This window comes from Amblyomma maculatum, chromosome 2, assembly GCF_055883805.1.
Source record: "Amblyomma maculatum isolate TAMU_Amacu chromosome 2, ASM5588380v1, whole genome shotgun sequence".
NCBI classification, from domain to species: Eukaryota; Metazoa; Arthropoda; class Arachnida; order Ixodida; family Ixodidae; genus Amblyomma; species Amblyomma maculatum.
Window position 1 is genome coordinate 176903811 of NC_139345.1, and position 15563 is coordinate 176919373.

General features: G+C 44.2%; 1 protein-coding gene and 1 long non-coding RNA gene across 2 annotated transcripts in view; both read left to right on the forward strand.

Moving 5' to 3' along the window:
- pdm3 (POU-domain protein pdm3) overlaps positions 1-9327 on the forward strand; it is a 94689-nt gene extending 85362 nt beyond the window's left edge. The window contains exon 14 of the mRNA XM_084595539.1: positions 2008-9327. Coding sequence (XP_084451665.1) covers positions 2008-2243 — 236 coding nt within the window. The 3' untranslated portion in view covers positions 2244-9327. The remainder of the gene's footprint in view (positions 1-2007) is intronic.
- A 3426-nt stretch (positions 9328-12753) lies between these two features.
- LOC146200503 (uncharacterized) lies at positions 12754-15287 on the forward strand. Its single transcript, XR_014704831.1, has 3 exons — positions 12754-12909; positions 13127-13221; positions 14925-15287. It is a non-coding gene; the product is annotated as an uncharacterized LOC146200503 (long non-coding RNA).
- Positions 15288-15563: the final 276 nt, after the last annotated feature.

The following is a 15563-nucleotide window of genomic DNA, read 5'->3' on the forward strand; positions in this document are numbered from 1 at the left end:
CGCGCGTTTGCGCCGATCGGACCTCGTTCATAGTTCTTGGGGAATTCACTTGCTTCCAGTGCAATGCAGAGCACTGGGAAGCAGCAAACAGCTCCAAATTACATTTCTTTTCCGCAATAAACGTTCCTCACCGCGGTCTTGATGCGAGGACGTAGCAAAACGACGTACGTAAAAAGAAAAGAAAAAAAAAGAAACGCTACCTGCATATGACTCGTGCAGCCGAAAAAGTGACAACTGAATGTGCTGCAACTGCATATCAAAATGAAAGAAGCGACACTTGGACGTTGGAAAGCAGAGAGACTACATTCCTGGAGGTTTATAGCCATTTTAAATTGTAAATGTGTGCACTGCACCAGTGAATGTCTGTTAAATAATGCCCTGTTTCTTTTTTTGCTCTTTTCTCAAAACATGCATTCTCGACCACTTGCAGTTTTGTGGCCTTAATATCTCGGCACCTATTGCTGATAGAGTAATAATTTCTTTTTCAGCATGAAGCCAAATATGTGGAGCACGCAATGTTGCAAGTAGATTTTTTAATTTCTTGTTCAAAATTTTTAAAATGGCTTTTTTTTTGTGACCTTTATATACTATATTTTGACCTTTGAACTTTGTTATGCAATAAAACAAGAAATAATTGCTTAATCAAAAAACTGCTTGCAACATTGTGTTCCTCATTCTTTCTAGTGTCCAGCAATGTGTTCACCTGAAGTTTTTCTTCAGTGATCATTTTGTAATTGTTCTTATAAGAATTAGACTAATTGGTGTAATTATCTCATGAAATAATTGGATCACAAAATAAATAATTGCAGTTTTGGAATCTGCACAAGAAACTACACAAACCCACCAAGTTGCATCAATTTTGATTGGTAAATAACGAAAATAGTTTTAAGACCAGTGTCCCCCCATAACACCACGTAAAAGTAACTCCGTGTCTTCGAGAAGCTTGAACAAAAACGTGGCAGCTAGCGAGTCCTTGTCCGCGTCACCACTCAAACACAACAAAACACAAAATGGCCGAAGTCTCATTTGCAGTCCCGAAAAAGTTTATGAGAAATTTAATTTTGAGAAAGTTCGTAATAACGAGGTGCGTTTCTACGAGAGAGCAAATAAATTAAGTACGTAATTTTGAAATATTCGGAATACTGAAATTCGTAGTAGTGAAATATATTTACGTAGGAAATACAGGCGTTTTGGCGGGAATTTTTGAAATATTCGTAAATTTGAAAAAAATCGTTAATGTGACGTTCGTAGTAACGAGAGTTTACTGTATTTAAAAGAGACATTGCTAACCCAGGTACGCTCGTGCAATGCAGCTGACTCATACCAACTCGTATGTGCAGCAGTTTAGATTCCCTTAGCTAAATTCTGTTCCATATCAGTGCCTTGTTTTATTGCAATACCATGTCAGGAACCAAGGAGTGCCTCCTCTTGATTGGAAAGTCAAAATGACCCCGTTGTTTCAGCCACTGGCATCACATTCCTGTATGGCTGAAACAGGGGAGACAGTTTGACTTCCCAGTCAAAAGGATGCACTCCTCCTTGGTTCCTGACATGGTATTGCAACAAAAAAAGCCACTGATATGGAACAGAATTTAGCTAAGGGAATCTAAACTGCTGCACATACGAGTTGGTAAGAATTTTTGGTTACAGGAGACCATAAGAGACACCTTTTCCGGGTCCCTTGATTGCCTCTTGCAACGAGGTTTTACGATAGTTACTTTTATGTCTTGTCTCTTCTCGTGTCCGTAAGCTGTCCCACACCTTGTGCTGTCCTGTGGGGCAACTTGTGACTAGGCCTGTTGTGATGGTTGCCTTCATTGCACATGATCCTAACAACATGGATACCTACGGAGATGCTAAAGCGAAAACAGTGAAAAAAGGGAAACTGGTGATGGAGCATCACGACACACTTTCATTCTGTGGGAAATACCATCTGCTGAGCGAAATGCACTGTTGTCCAGGCTGCAAACATTGGTAGCACAACAAATGCCACCCATTCTGATGCAGGAGCTGAGATGACAGAGCTGGCTGAGCAGCTGAACTATGACCGTGAGGTGGTGCGTGTGTGGTTCTGCAACAAGCGCCAAGCGTACAAGAACACCGTCAAGAGGCTCAAGGTGGGCACGGGTGTGGATGGCCCCCTGCCACTGTCGGATGGCACCTCTGACTCTCTGGGCAGTGCACCGCCCAGCAACAATGCGCCAGAGGTCAACATGGACTGTGCAGAGGGCAACACGTTATGAGCCTCGTGTGTGTGGTTCCAGATGCCAATGCTGTACTACAGTGCCTGTGCGTTGATTGCACGCCGACTCTTGCAAACCTGGGTTGGAACGGGCGCATGTGCGAACTCTGGTGCACTGTCTGCACCCCACATCTGCAAAAGTGCCAGGCTCATGGGCTGCAAGTGCTCTTGCAGTGGCTGCCAGAGTCAAGTACCTGCTAGGAAGGACAACGTCTCTTTGCTGTTTTTGTCACTGAACCGATGATGCAGCTCTGCATCTGTAAAACCTGGTGATGCATTACTCCGTATGGCGTCCGTACAACTGGAGCCAAGTTGGCCGTGCTGCACGGCTCGAACAAAAAGGCAACTTCCTACAAGGAACAATTGCATCAGCCTTTATGTCATGCTTGCATGAACAGCTTGCACATCCACCTTACTGGCGAATAGCCGGCAAGCCTAGCAGTGCCAGTACCTCACCTCCCGAGTGCCTCCGATACTCATTTTTACACCTGTTAAGGGCAGTAATGAAGCCTGTCACTTGTATATGTACATGCGTGCCATCGTCACACTTTTACTTTTTAACTCGTTGTCGAACGACTTTTTTTTTTTGTGCTTGCCAGCTGTAACTGGCTCCCTCAAGGGTCACAGGATGCAGCTGTCTGCTGTCTCACATCTGCCATTTTTTTTCCTATTGTATATCTGCACCATATCTCTTTTTTATGATTCAGATAAGGTTTGCTGGCCAAGGATGAAGTACTTGTTTGTGTTGCACTCAGGAAAGTCCAGGACTTTTTCATAAACTACGAGAAGAGGCTCTAAGCCAATTTAATAAATCTATATGTATATAAATATGGCTAGCTCCTGACAGTGCAGGCATCAAGGCCCAAAATAGAGTGAAAGTATGTGGAATCTTGCTTTCTAGTATAGTACACGAATGTTGCATTTTAATATAAATATCTTGCGGGTAAGAGTGGAAACATCCCCTCTTCTCGTGTGTCAGAAGCATGCGGTTTTTTCTTCAGGAACGTGTGCTCATCACAATCTTTCCATTTTTGTTGACTTTGAGTTCGAAAGAAGTGTATAGCAACACCTATTTTTTGGGGGGGACATTAGGGAGATTAAGATAAGGGCCTCAAAATTTTGGTACCTTGAAAGGCGCTTGTGCTGAGCATAGTTTGCCTTGTATTTGGGTTGATGATAGCAACTAATGCTACATTAATGTGAAAGCATTTCTTGGCTCATGGGTGGTATAGACAGACTGTGTCGCTCAGCTGTTGCCTAGCTTTCAATCAGGCGACACCTGAGTGGCACAGTCTGTCTTTCACTTCTTTCAATCTTTCAACAAGCTTTCAGTCATCCATTTTATGTTTAAAAATGTATGCAATATAGTTTATTAGCAACACATATGTAATGATAGTAGCGATAGTAATAAATAGGCAGTGAAACATTTAAGTTATCAGTGATTGAACAAATTAAGCTGCAGATGAAAGCTGTGGACCGAGCCTGTTCACAAGAAGCATTATCAGAGCATGTCTGCACAAATTACCAGGTAATTTGACCAAATTTCTATCCAATCTATGACCAACTTGATGGTGACCTCTAAACTTGGATGGGCCACCCCCAAAATTTGTCCCCCTGGATCCCCAAAATTTAACTGCATCAGCATTGGACCGAAATTGATGTTTTACCTAAATTGCGTATGGCCAATTCATTGGTTACCTCTACGGTGGGATGGGCCACTTCCACAATTTGGCCCTCTGGATCCCCAAAACTTGACCAAAATTGATGTCTAAGCTAACTAAATCAAGTATGGCCAATTTATTAGTTACCTTCAAGTTGAGATGGGCCTTCTGGATCCCCAAAATTTCACCTCTGGACTTCCAAAATTTGACCAAAATCGATGTTGAACCTAATTCGAGTTTGGCCAATTCATCGGTGACCTCCAAACTTAGGTGGGCCGCCCTCGAAATTCGTTGGTGCTCCAAGTTGGGATGGGCCACCTTCAAAATTTGGCCCCCTAGATCTCCAAAATTTGACCCCTGGACTTCCAAAATTGGACCACATTCGATGTCTAACCTTAATCGAGTTTAACCAATTCATTGGTGACCTCCAAACTTAGGTGGGTCACCCCCAAAATTTGGCCACCTGGAACCCCAAAATTTTATTGTGTCAGAATTGGACCAAAATTGATGTCTTACCTAAATTGGCCAAAATTTGCCCCTTGAATCCCCAAAATTTGACCAAAATCGATGTCTAAGCTAAATCAAGTATGGCCAATCTACCTCCAAGTTGGGATGGGCCACCTCCAAAATTTTGCCCCCTGGATCCCCAAAATTTGACCGAAATGCATGTCTAATCTAATTTGAGTTTGGCCGATTCATTGATGACCTCAAAACTTAGGTGGTCCACCCTCGAAATTTAGCCCTCCGGATCCCCGAAATTGGACTGCATAAGAATTGGACCGAAATTCATGTCTAACCTAAATTCAGTATGGCTACTTCATTGATTACTCCAAAGATTGATGGGTTGGTTGGTTGGTTCATAGGAAGGGAAAGGCGCAGTATCTGTCACACTTGCTCTGTGGACACCTGAATCGCGCCGTAAGGAAAGGGATGAAGGTGGGTTGAAAGTGGATAGAGAGAAAGGGGGCCGTAGTGGAGGGCTACGGAGTAATTTCGACCACCTGGGGATCTTTAACATGCACTGACATCGCACAGCACACGGACGCCACTTCGTTTCGCCGCCATCGAAACGCAGCCGCCGAGGCCGGGATTCGATCCCGGGAACTCCGGCACAGTAGTCGGGCGTCTTACCACTGCACCACCCCGGCGGGGCAAGATTGATGGGCCACCTCTGGAATTTGGCCCCCTGGATCCCCCAAATTTAACTGCATCAGAATTGGACCGAAATTGATGTCTAACCTAAATTCAGTATGGCCAGTTTATTGATTACTCCAAAGATTGATGGGCCACCTCTAGAATTTGGCCCCCTGGATCCCCAAAATTTGACTGCGTCAGAATTGGACCAAAATTGACGTCTAACCTAAATTCAGTATGGCCAATTCATTGATTACTCCAAAGATTGATGGGCCACCGCTAGAATTTGGCCCCCTGGATCCCCAAAATTTGACTGCATCAGAATTGGACCGAAATTGATGTCTAACCAAAATTCAGTATTGCCAATTCATTGATTACCTCCAGATTGATGAGCCACCTCCAGAATATGGCCCCCTTAATCCCCAAAGCTTAACTGCATCAGAATCGAACCAAAATTGATGGCTAACCTAATTTGAGTTTGGCCAAATTTGTGAGGGCCACCCTAAAAATTGGGTCCCTTGACCCCCGAAATTTGACTACGTACAAATTTGACGAATAGAAACATCTACTAACCGACAAAACTCAGAACTCACTTTGGAACTATGCATGGAACTCGCAGTGGTTTCACACTTCTGCTTACCGCTGTCATTTTTCTGAAATGGTGCGCTTGCCAAGCTGTCCTGCGTTACAACAAAATTGCATCATCTGGTCACGTGAAGGTTGCCCACCTCACTATTGATTTGTAACTGCTGTGATTCATACTGCTGTCTTGTGTTCACAAAGAATGCAAAAGGCACAAAGGTTCAGCTTTGCCCATAGGTGTGTACGCCTCCAATGTTTAGTCAGAAGACATGCCAAATTTTCATACTTCTGGTTTTACCAAGCTGCTTGGCGTTTAGCAAGTAGGTGTCGCATCGTTGCCTTGGAGACAGTGTTAAAAAATCTGGCCCTTATATCAGTCAGCCGTTTTGCTCCAAAAAGGGCTCCTCAGCTCTTCACAGACTGTTTCTTTTTTAGCTGTTTAATCAATTCTCTTTATGCAGGCATACACAAAATGCGAAATAATTATATTGCAGAAATTGTTATGGTGTGTTTTGACTGAGTTTACGGTGCACATCGCAAGCAGTCAGAAAAGGTTCAAGAGCATCTCTTATTTTTATGTTTGCTCCGGTTATTATATATGAATTTATTTCTGCAAAAAATGACAGGTATGTAAGATACGAGACAAAGACGTGTTCATAGAAAAATCCCTGTTCTAGAAGCCAGTGGTATGCATGGCCACATTTGCTAATAGCATAGCTGATCTTTGGGTTCCTTTATTCTAGAATTCTGTGTTGTGCTGCTAAATGCAGCATTTATAAAATTTTATAGTGCACTGAAATTCATGCAGACTCATTTTTCATAGAAATGAAAAGTGTAATGCCTTCAGTTGTACCAATATGTTCCAGATTTCCGTGCTTCGCTACAAAAATGGATTTTGTCACTTGGAACAGCCATCCTTTATTGCAACCATTTTAGCACCATGATGGAGTAAACGACACTGCCTCGATCAAACCTTTCCATCAATGCCTGTTTGCCTTTAAAGTGAAATTTCATGGCTCCTTGTAAAGGTCATAAGCCAAATACTAGCTTGCTTTGAATATTGCCTGCATTAGGCCTTTCTTTCTCACCAGCTGCGTAGCACTAACTTTAAAGACTTTTATATTCACAGGCCTGTGATCTGCTTGCAGTTAATACGGGATATCGGCAAGGTTTTTTATTTCTGGAAACTGACACCCATTGACGAGCTCGTTTGGAAGTGCTTGTTTCCTCTCACTTCCTTCTTTCTCTCTTTAAAATGGTGATCTCTGTGGAAACGCACTATTCTTGCTTCACGCAGCATTTGCATTTGTTTGCAGCAAGACCTTGAACCACATTGTACTGTCAAGTGTTGTGACGTGGGGTGGGGCCAACCTGAAGGAACAATGTTCTCTGGCTCAGGTACAGTCGAACGTTATTGCTTGCAAACAACTTTTGGACTAGCAAAGTTCTCTGCTTTTAAAACTAGATTTTGCAAGCAGGCAGTTTATTTTTCTTCTCTGGCTGTTCGATTATTTGGCCATTTTCTAGGTTTCGCTGATCCAGAAACATTTGCTAGTGACTGTACATAGCACATTGCTGGTACTGCTAAGAAAGGAATACAACATACAATCAATGAGTGACTGCCTGTTGGGCCGAAAAACCATTGGATGGAAAAGTGCAATGTTTATATAAAGCACAGCGCGGGGTGGAAAGGAGGGGATAAGGGTAACATTAAAGAGGCACTGAGAACAACTCCATTCAATGCTTTTCTTAGTGCAATTCAATTAATTGGTTTTTTTCAGCTTTGTTGTTTTTTGATAGCAAAAGGCATTCATGAACTGCAAATTAAAGAAAATGTTTAGGGCGTCAAGTGCATTGTCCTGGCCATCAATATCTGAGAGGTGCAGGGGAGTTAAATTTTAATTGCTCCAAACATGCACAATGGCATAGCATAGCTTGCTGTTGTGTTTCCTACTACGGCTGTTCACGTGCTGTGAACTGGTAGTACTGCCTTTGTTAAAATAACCAGGCAACGGGGTCGACCTCTGAGCCACATAGCCAAAATTGAGAGCAGAGGTTTACCCTGCACAGCTTTAGGGCTTAAGGGATGCCATAAATGCTGTGCTATGGCTGAGGGATGAACCCCGCTGCTTAATTACTTTTGTCAAAAACATCATGTTTAACTAGTTGGCTGACGTCTACTGAATGCATTTCACAGAACCTGCCCAGAGAGCTCCCTTCTTAGCATTTATAATGGAACGGCATTATACCATTCCATTGCTACTGAGAACAAGATGCTGTAAGCTCCAATACGTGGACTGTAGGTGTACATGAGGACCACTGATCATTTCTTGTTTTTTTAACATTGTGCATTGTGGCATGAGATACCTAATGCAATTCTGCATAATTCTGTCTAGGTGCAGACAATGCAGTGGGTGAGGACTGTAATGAATATGTTCATGTCTCATGTGCTGACTCGTAGCAAAAGAATTTCGGGGAATATTGAGTTCAGTGATCCCTCATGACCAGTCCGCGAATGTGTATTTCGGAGCAGAATGATGAAATAGCATTTGGAAACAACTGTGGTATAACAATAGGGTCATTTTTGAAATTAACATATTTTTATTTGAAAACCATGTTTGTTGAATTTGACAGTGCCGTGTAGCCCAAAAATCAGGCATTTGTATTGGTTCAAAGTTCGCTGCTGTTCTAAGGGACATTTTCTTAAGCAGAGTAGATGAATTGATTGCCAAAAACTTGCAAGGGTTGGGGATAAGAATCTTTCGTGTTGGTGACGTTTTGGTCTTTTACAAGTGTTCGCATGGTAGCCAAGGACCAATGGATATTCTTAAAGTATTTCAAGAGCAAGGGCTCGCTCTGAGATATGCGATAGAACAAGTGTCACAAGCGAATGAACTGCATTTTCTGGAGCTCACCTTGAAGTTTTGTGCGCATCATGTTTGTTGGCGGTACTCACCTAGGAGTGCAAAACCGCTGCTAGATTGTGGATCTCAACATTCGATATTTGTAAACAGCGCTCGTCCTGGTTGCCTCTATGCTGTTCGTCCCTGTCTTTAATGATATTTATCCATCATGTCACCGTACCAACTAGCTCAAATGTTTCTTCTAATACAAGCAACACTGTTTGCCCCTAAATGAAATATTGGACTTTCGACTACCTTTGACATACAAAACAGCGCTTTATATTTATTTCATGCACACCAGGTGAACATTGAATGGATGTCTGGTGCTTCAGAGGGATAGATATTTTGGGAAATAGTGAAAATATAGATGTAGTACCTGTACAAGTACCAGCGAAACAATTACAGGCAGGATTGCCCTTAATGGGAGAATTGGTTCATGAGGATGTCGGACCACAATTGTAGAACTCTGTGCTGAAGCTGACTCATCAAGGCTAAAAATACACATATGCAGTCATTCAAGCTGCAACATGCTGTTATAATTGGGGTGTTTGAATCAAAGTCTTGGTTTACTGTCACTGTTTCTCAAGACCTGCATAGAACTGCACTTTGCTCTGAAAATCTTCACAACAGCCTGTAGATACTGCTGTGCTATCTTAGTAGGTTAAATGAAATAAAGAACTCGTTTTTGAAGCTTTTAATGGTGCCTGCACTGACATGCATTCCCATAAAGTACTATTACTGATGTAATGCAATGATGTGTTAGTATGAAAAATCTGTTCCTGTCACAATAAAATATTTTATACAATTGGGCATGCTGTTACTGCACTTGACCAAACTCATTCATATAAAACACAGGGATGGAAGTGCTGCTCCATTCTGCTCCAAAACTCCTGCACACCGACTGACTGTTGCGATATTTTACTATCAGATTTAGCTGAACACGGGAACGATGACAGCACATCAGTGGCAGTGGCATAATGCATCTTGCATTGATTGGACGTAATGCAAACAAATTTTTTTGAGAACTAGTTAGGCAAGTGCAAGGCATAAAGATATAAGTTAGTTTGCAAGTAAACTTAATGTGACCCTCAAGCAATTTGAGGCAATCAGTTCTGAAAAATGCACTCTAGATGTGCTTTTTAATTGTCAGCCTTTTTAATTGTCAGTGAAAAGAAGCAAGTGAGCCAGATAGTGCGAACTATCATGAACCGTTAGGATATACTTGTCCAGCTGCAGAAACTACAAAAGTTCCAGTGATTTTGCTGTGAAAACAAGCGGGTATTTTGCCATCAAGCCTCTTTGTCAATGACAACCATCTCAGGCATACACCAGAAAAAAGTCTACTGGAAGCGTTATGGGGTGAGGGTTCGCCACCTCACCGCTCCGTGTCTGCTACCACCACTCGCGCGCAGGGAAAGTGTGCGCTTGCACCTCGCTCCTCACGCACAAATTCCTACCAGCTAGTCATCACATTTCAACAGAAAGACCGCGTAATCAGCGTCTAATATTTGCGACCTATGAGGTATATATAAAATGCAGATAAATTCCGCGCGTGGGCGCTCCGCGTAATTATGCATAATAGTCGCATAAACCACCGGATATGCTTGCAGTGCATTGGACAGCCACAATTTTCGGCAGTTTTTAAGTTGAATAAACATTTGTTCAGATCCTATCACTCGGCTGAAAGTGTATGCGTCTCGCGACTGACGCAACAAATTTTGATCTAGGCATCGGGCACAAATATTAATTCTGTAGAAGTGAGGACGCGCGGAATTTATCTGCATTTTATATATACCTCATAGGTCGCAAATATTAGACGCTGATTACGCGGTCTTTCTGTTGAAATGTGATGACTAGCTGGTAGGAATTTGTGCGTGAGGAGCGAGGTGCAAGCGCGCACTTTCCCTGCGCGCGAGTGGTGGTAGCAGACACGGAGCGGTGAGGTGGCGAACCCTCACCCCATAACGCTTCCAGTAGACTTTTTTCTGGTGTATGCCTGAGATGGTTAATGTAACTAGGTGACAGACGAGATTAATTACACAACAGTCTGTGTATGGTTTCTTGCAGCTTTGAGCATGCCTTGTGAGCTGCCGGTAAACTTTAGAAGCGTGGCAGCAGCTGTCTTCCATGTGTTTTCAGCTTCAGCTGCAGATCTGTCGGCGCCTGCATGCGTAACGTGCGAAATCGAGGACTAGCGCACCAAAATAAATCAAAGCACGAAATATATGCGGCTTTATCCGGCCGCTTAGGAGCCGTCACTGCTTCGTTAAATGCGGCGACACTCTAAACATGCAGTTAGCTTACATTCACGACAAAGACAACGCCTCAGAAAGCATGGCTGAGTAGATAAAAACCAAGGGCTTTATACTAACGCGAGAAGTGTAAAAAATGACGCGCGTGCATGTGGCTCTTGGCAGGGCGAAAAAATGAACAAATCCGTATAGAATGTGTGGCGGCATATGTTAGGTTAAAAATAAGCCGCGGCCATAGCGTTGAGTTAAAGTCCGCCCGGCCGATTCTATGCCGCGAAACCTTCCTCCGCGCCGCATCACGGTTCGCGGTCGGTATTATAAACAACCGTTTGCCATCATGTCCAGTGTGCTGCAGCCGAAAGCGCAGCAGCATGGCATTTCGAACGAAGCAACTTAAAAAATTACGGCCGATTTGCATAGTTAATCAAATACGAAGTAGGTGCGTAGCACTGCTTGGGCGCGGAGGTAAGCACAAGCTGCTTCACGACGCGAAGAGCGGCTAAGAGCCGAGGTCTAGAGAGCACCGCGCGTGCACGTCTGCTGTCCATGAAGGCTGAGGAGTGACTGATACGAAGGGAGAGATACCGAAGTTGAGCACGCGCGAGCGACACTCGACTGCTCACTGCGGAGTAACGCGCTTATGCAACGCTGCCGAGACGGCCACCACGTCCGCAACTGGCCAGAACTGGCACGCCCCTCTCTCACTGTCTTACTTTCTCACCGGGTGCATCTATGCGGCCGCTCCACCCCCTCAGTGTTAAATTGAGTGACGCGGGCGTTGCCACTTTCCCTTCCTCCTCTTCAAGTTCAAGCAGAGACGGATGGACAGAGAGAGAGAGAGAGAGAGAGAGCGGCTTGACAAGCTGCAGTTGTGCGGTCGCTCCGCCTCACCAACATCACAGGGCAGGGCTACACGACCTGGTCCCAGTCAGTCAAGGCGCACCTTCACTCCCATGAGAAACAAATGCAGCTCACAGAGGTATACGTTACGGACGTGGACCTGTGTTCGGCCTGTTGTCACAGCGGGGACCTTAAACACAGTTGGCATAGTGTTCGGTGACTGCTGTGTGCGTGTCACCACACGACTGCCCCCTTGCCAGGGTACGGCCGTCATCCCGAATCAAAATCTTCCTCCCCCCGGACATCCGGGAGGAGGGGGGAGGTACCGGGGATGATGTATGAATGATGACGGGCAGATAGGTTATGTGAGACCTTGAGGTGCGGCGCCTTCTGGAGCCAAACCTCCTCCCATCTGACAACGGTACCACCTCCTGCATCTCTGGGAAGTACGCCGTGGCCCCACGCGCCGCTGGAAGCGTCAGAAACACAAGAAGAAGCTCAAAGCTCGCATTGCGGATCTCACCCGCGGCAGGCAGCAGAGTACGCGGCCCAACTCGCTGACTAACTGGGTGGACCGTTGCAACACGGCGGCGATGCAAATGTCGAGCCGCAACACGTGACGGCTCTTCCGAACCCTCATCAATTCCAACGCAGACATGCAGGGAAACGCAAAAACACCTACACAAAGCCATGCACTCATTCCAAGGAAACACTGTCGGGGATGAAAACGGACAAAAACCAGATCCGAAGGACGTGTCAGGAGACGGCTGTTTCGTTCCCCTAATCGCCGGCCGAGCGGCCACTCGCGGATGTGTTTATGCGTGCTTGTGTGTGTGTGTGTGTGTGTGTGTGTGTGTGTGTGTGTGTGTGTGTGTGTGTGTGTGTGTGTGTGTGTGTGTGTGTGTGTGTGTGTGTGTGAGTGCGTGTGTGCGTGTGTGTGTGTGTGTGTGTGTGTGTGTGTGTGTGTGTGTGTGTGTGTGTGTGTGTGTGTGTGTGTGTGTGTGTGTGTGTGTGTGTGTGTGTGTGTGTGTGTGTGTGTGTGTGTGTGTGTGTGTGTGTGTGTGTGTGTGTGTGTGTGTGTGGAAATGGCACGGCTGCTCCTTACCACTGCCGGCCAGTCGACGCGCGGCTCCCCACGAAACACATAACGTCTAATAAACTTCTTTAAACAGCTCTGGAAGGCTACAAACATCTTGTTCTGGAACAAAACCTCTCACAGACGTCGACGGAAAGAAGTTTCCTGGAAAACTTCGTTAGCACGTCTATACTAAGACGCCTTTTCAAAGGCGTCTCAGGTATGTTTTTTTAGAGACATCAATTAGATATTTTTCCAAAGACCTCTCAGCGATGTTTATTCAGAAACGTTTCACAAATACTATTGTAGAAATGGTTCACTAACTTCTAAAAGTCCACAAAAAATACTCAATGTTTCCCCTGTTCAGAATGTTGAATCCCTATTCAAAGAATGTTCCCGAATCACAGCGAACATTTTCTACGCATGGTTTATTGCAGCCACGGAATTAAGCAATAATTACGGCACAAATTGTTTGACAGCTTTGCATCACTCCAATGTCTCAACTTGATTATTTGATAATCAGGAACAGAAGGTAAGAAACCGCTTTAAAATAACCTCGAACTTTGAAACTGCGGTTCGTTCTATTGGGAACCAAAGCCCCGTCATTTACGGTCCAGCTAACCTACCGCTCGTAAGGCTGTACTGGGTTGCACACCGGTCCTGAAAGACGGGGAGGCATGCGAATGACAACACTTTTTTATGCTACGAATGCCTCTTCATTCCAGCTTGCCTGGCCAACACCAGAAAACCACCGTATTGCCGCTCGTAAGGCCGCACTGGGGTAGCATACGGGTCCTGAAAGAAGACGGGAGGCACGCGAATGACATGCTTCTACTCCGGCTTGCTTGGGAGCACGAGAAAACCACCGCACTGCCGGAAATTTGTTGCTTGGGCAAGAGAACAGTCAGCAGGAGAGCCGATCGTACGCTCAAACATCGTTCCGCGCGCTGAAGCCTGCTGCGTGGTGGCGCTCTGCTCGATGCCGATGCAATTCACAATTTGTCAACATTGCTTTATTATTTCAAGTTTTTTTTTTCTTTTTTTTTTTTGCAAAGCATAAGGTTAAATTGAAAAACAAAATAAAATTAAACTCATAATTGTTTTTGTGATAGTTGGGTTTTGTAGGCAGTTATTGCTTTATTAGCATTTTAGCGTTGCAGTCGCTAGCGACTGCTTGCTACCCGCGCGCACCGATCGTTCAACTCATCTTTTCTCGTCTTTCCACATGCTCAACGGTTGCTCAACGTGCTCTCGATGGTGTGTGTGCGGTGTGCTGTCTTTCTTTCCCGCGCTTGGACATTTACGCTGATTTTGCAACTTTCCCGCGCTGTATTTTACAACCACTGCTGCGCTATGATATGGAGCTCATATTTCTCAACAGTAAGTAACTTTCCACTTCTCTTGTATGGTAAATGCAGCGCGCCGAAGTTGAACCGCAGATGTGTCTGACTAGCGCGCTAGAAACACGGGTAGATAGCAATGCGTGTTTGTCTTTCTATCTGTCCATGTTTCTAGCGCTGTTTTAACGTACTGTCCAACAAACTCGCCCAACAAGCACCTTAGCTGTATTGTATTGGCTTTGTTAACTTCACTGATGCGTGCTAAGTATGTGCGGTAGCAAATGTAGAACTGAAGTAATATATCTGAGTTATTTTGTTGCTAATGGTCGTGTTGAGAATGTGGAACTATATGAGTCTGTTTGAAAAAATTCCGGCACTTCACTGGCATCAGATGTAGAATATTCGTGTTTTCTTCCAATAAATAGTTGGTAGTTGTGCGCATATGGTGTCCTATTCGTTTTTGTTGTCATCTTTGTGGCGTAGCGTTTTGGAATCAGTAACCTCAGCTTCTTTTAAGGTTTTCTGTGTATGTACAGGGTGAATAAAACTTTCTTCTCTTAAAACACACTAGAAAAGACTGTTCTTTCAGTTCACGGTAGGTCAATGCCCGAAGCATAAGGCTACTGCCTCGACCTCGTTTTGTGGTGCGAGCTATGAGGGATCTTTTTTTCATACAAGGGGGGGGGGGGGGGGGGGCTACTAGGTGAATGATTTCAATGGCGTTCATGGTAGGTCCGGGCATTTTGAATAGATGCTAGTGGTATCACCGTATTTTGGTGTTTCCTTTCTCCGTGCTTATTTTTCTTTAAAAACCCCACAAAACTCAGGCACGTAGCTCAACTGCCACTGCCTTTGGCTCGTTTGATTATTTTGAGCTTTTTTTGTGTCTTTGCAGGTTGCTGGAATCTTGTCTGTCTTAAAGACCCCTGAAAAAGGCAGAACCTGGAGCTTACGATAAGCCATTGAATTTAGCTCATCAGCCAATGCCTTGAGTGTGCATTAATTTTATATATCTATGCAAGCTATAAAAAAATATTTTTATGCGGAACTTTCTGGGCGGATGGTTCCAGTGAGTTTACACCAGTGCATTTGCATGCATGCCTGTAACTTAACTGTCTTTTTTTTTTGCCAGTGCAGGTTGTTTGGAATTTACTTTTGCAGAAGAACCTTCAAAAAAGGCTTCTCAAATCCATATTGTCAACAAGTTTATTTGCTGATTGCTTTTACTTTTGTAGATGAAGTGCAATAAAAATTCGGACTGGAGAAGCATGTGTTATTTATACATTCAGCATGTGCATTCACTATTGAGTGTAGCGATTTGTAGTTTGTGCTCATTGTCCTCAATTCTGTATGTGAGATCACACAATAGTCTGCTTTGAGAGCATTTTTTTCTAAATTTTATATTACAGGTAACTGGGGAGAGGGTGAATTGTTGAAGGCTTGCATTTTCTACAGCACAATAAGAAACACCTAAAGATGGCACATAGTCGGTGGGGTGTTAATTGATATTTCTATAAAAAAATTAAAATTTTAA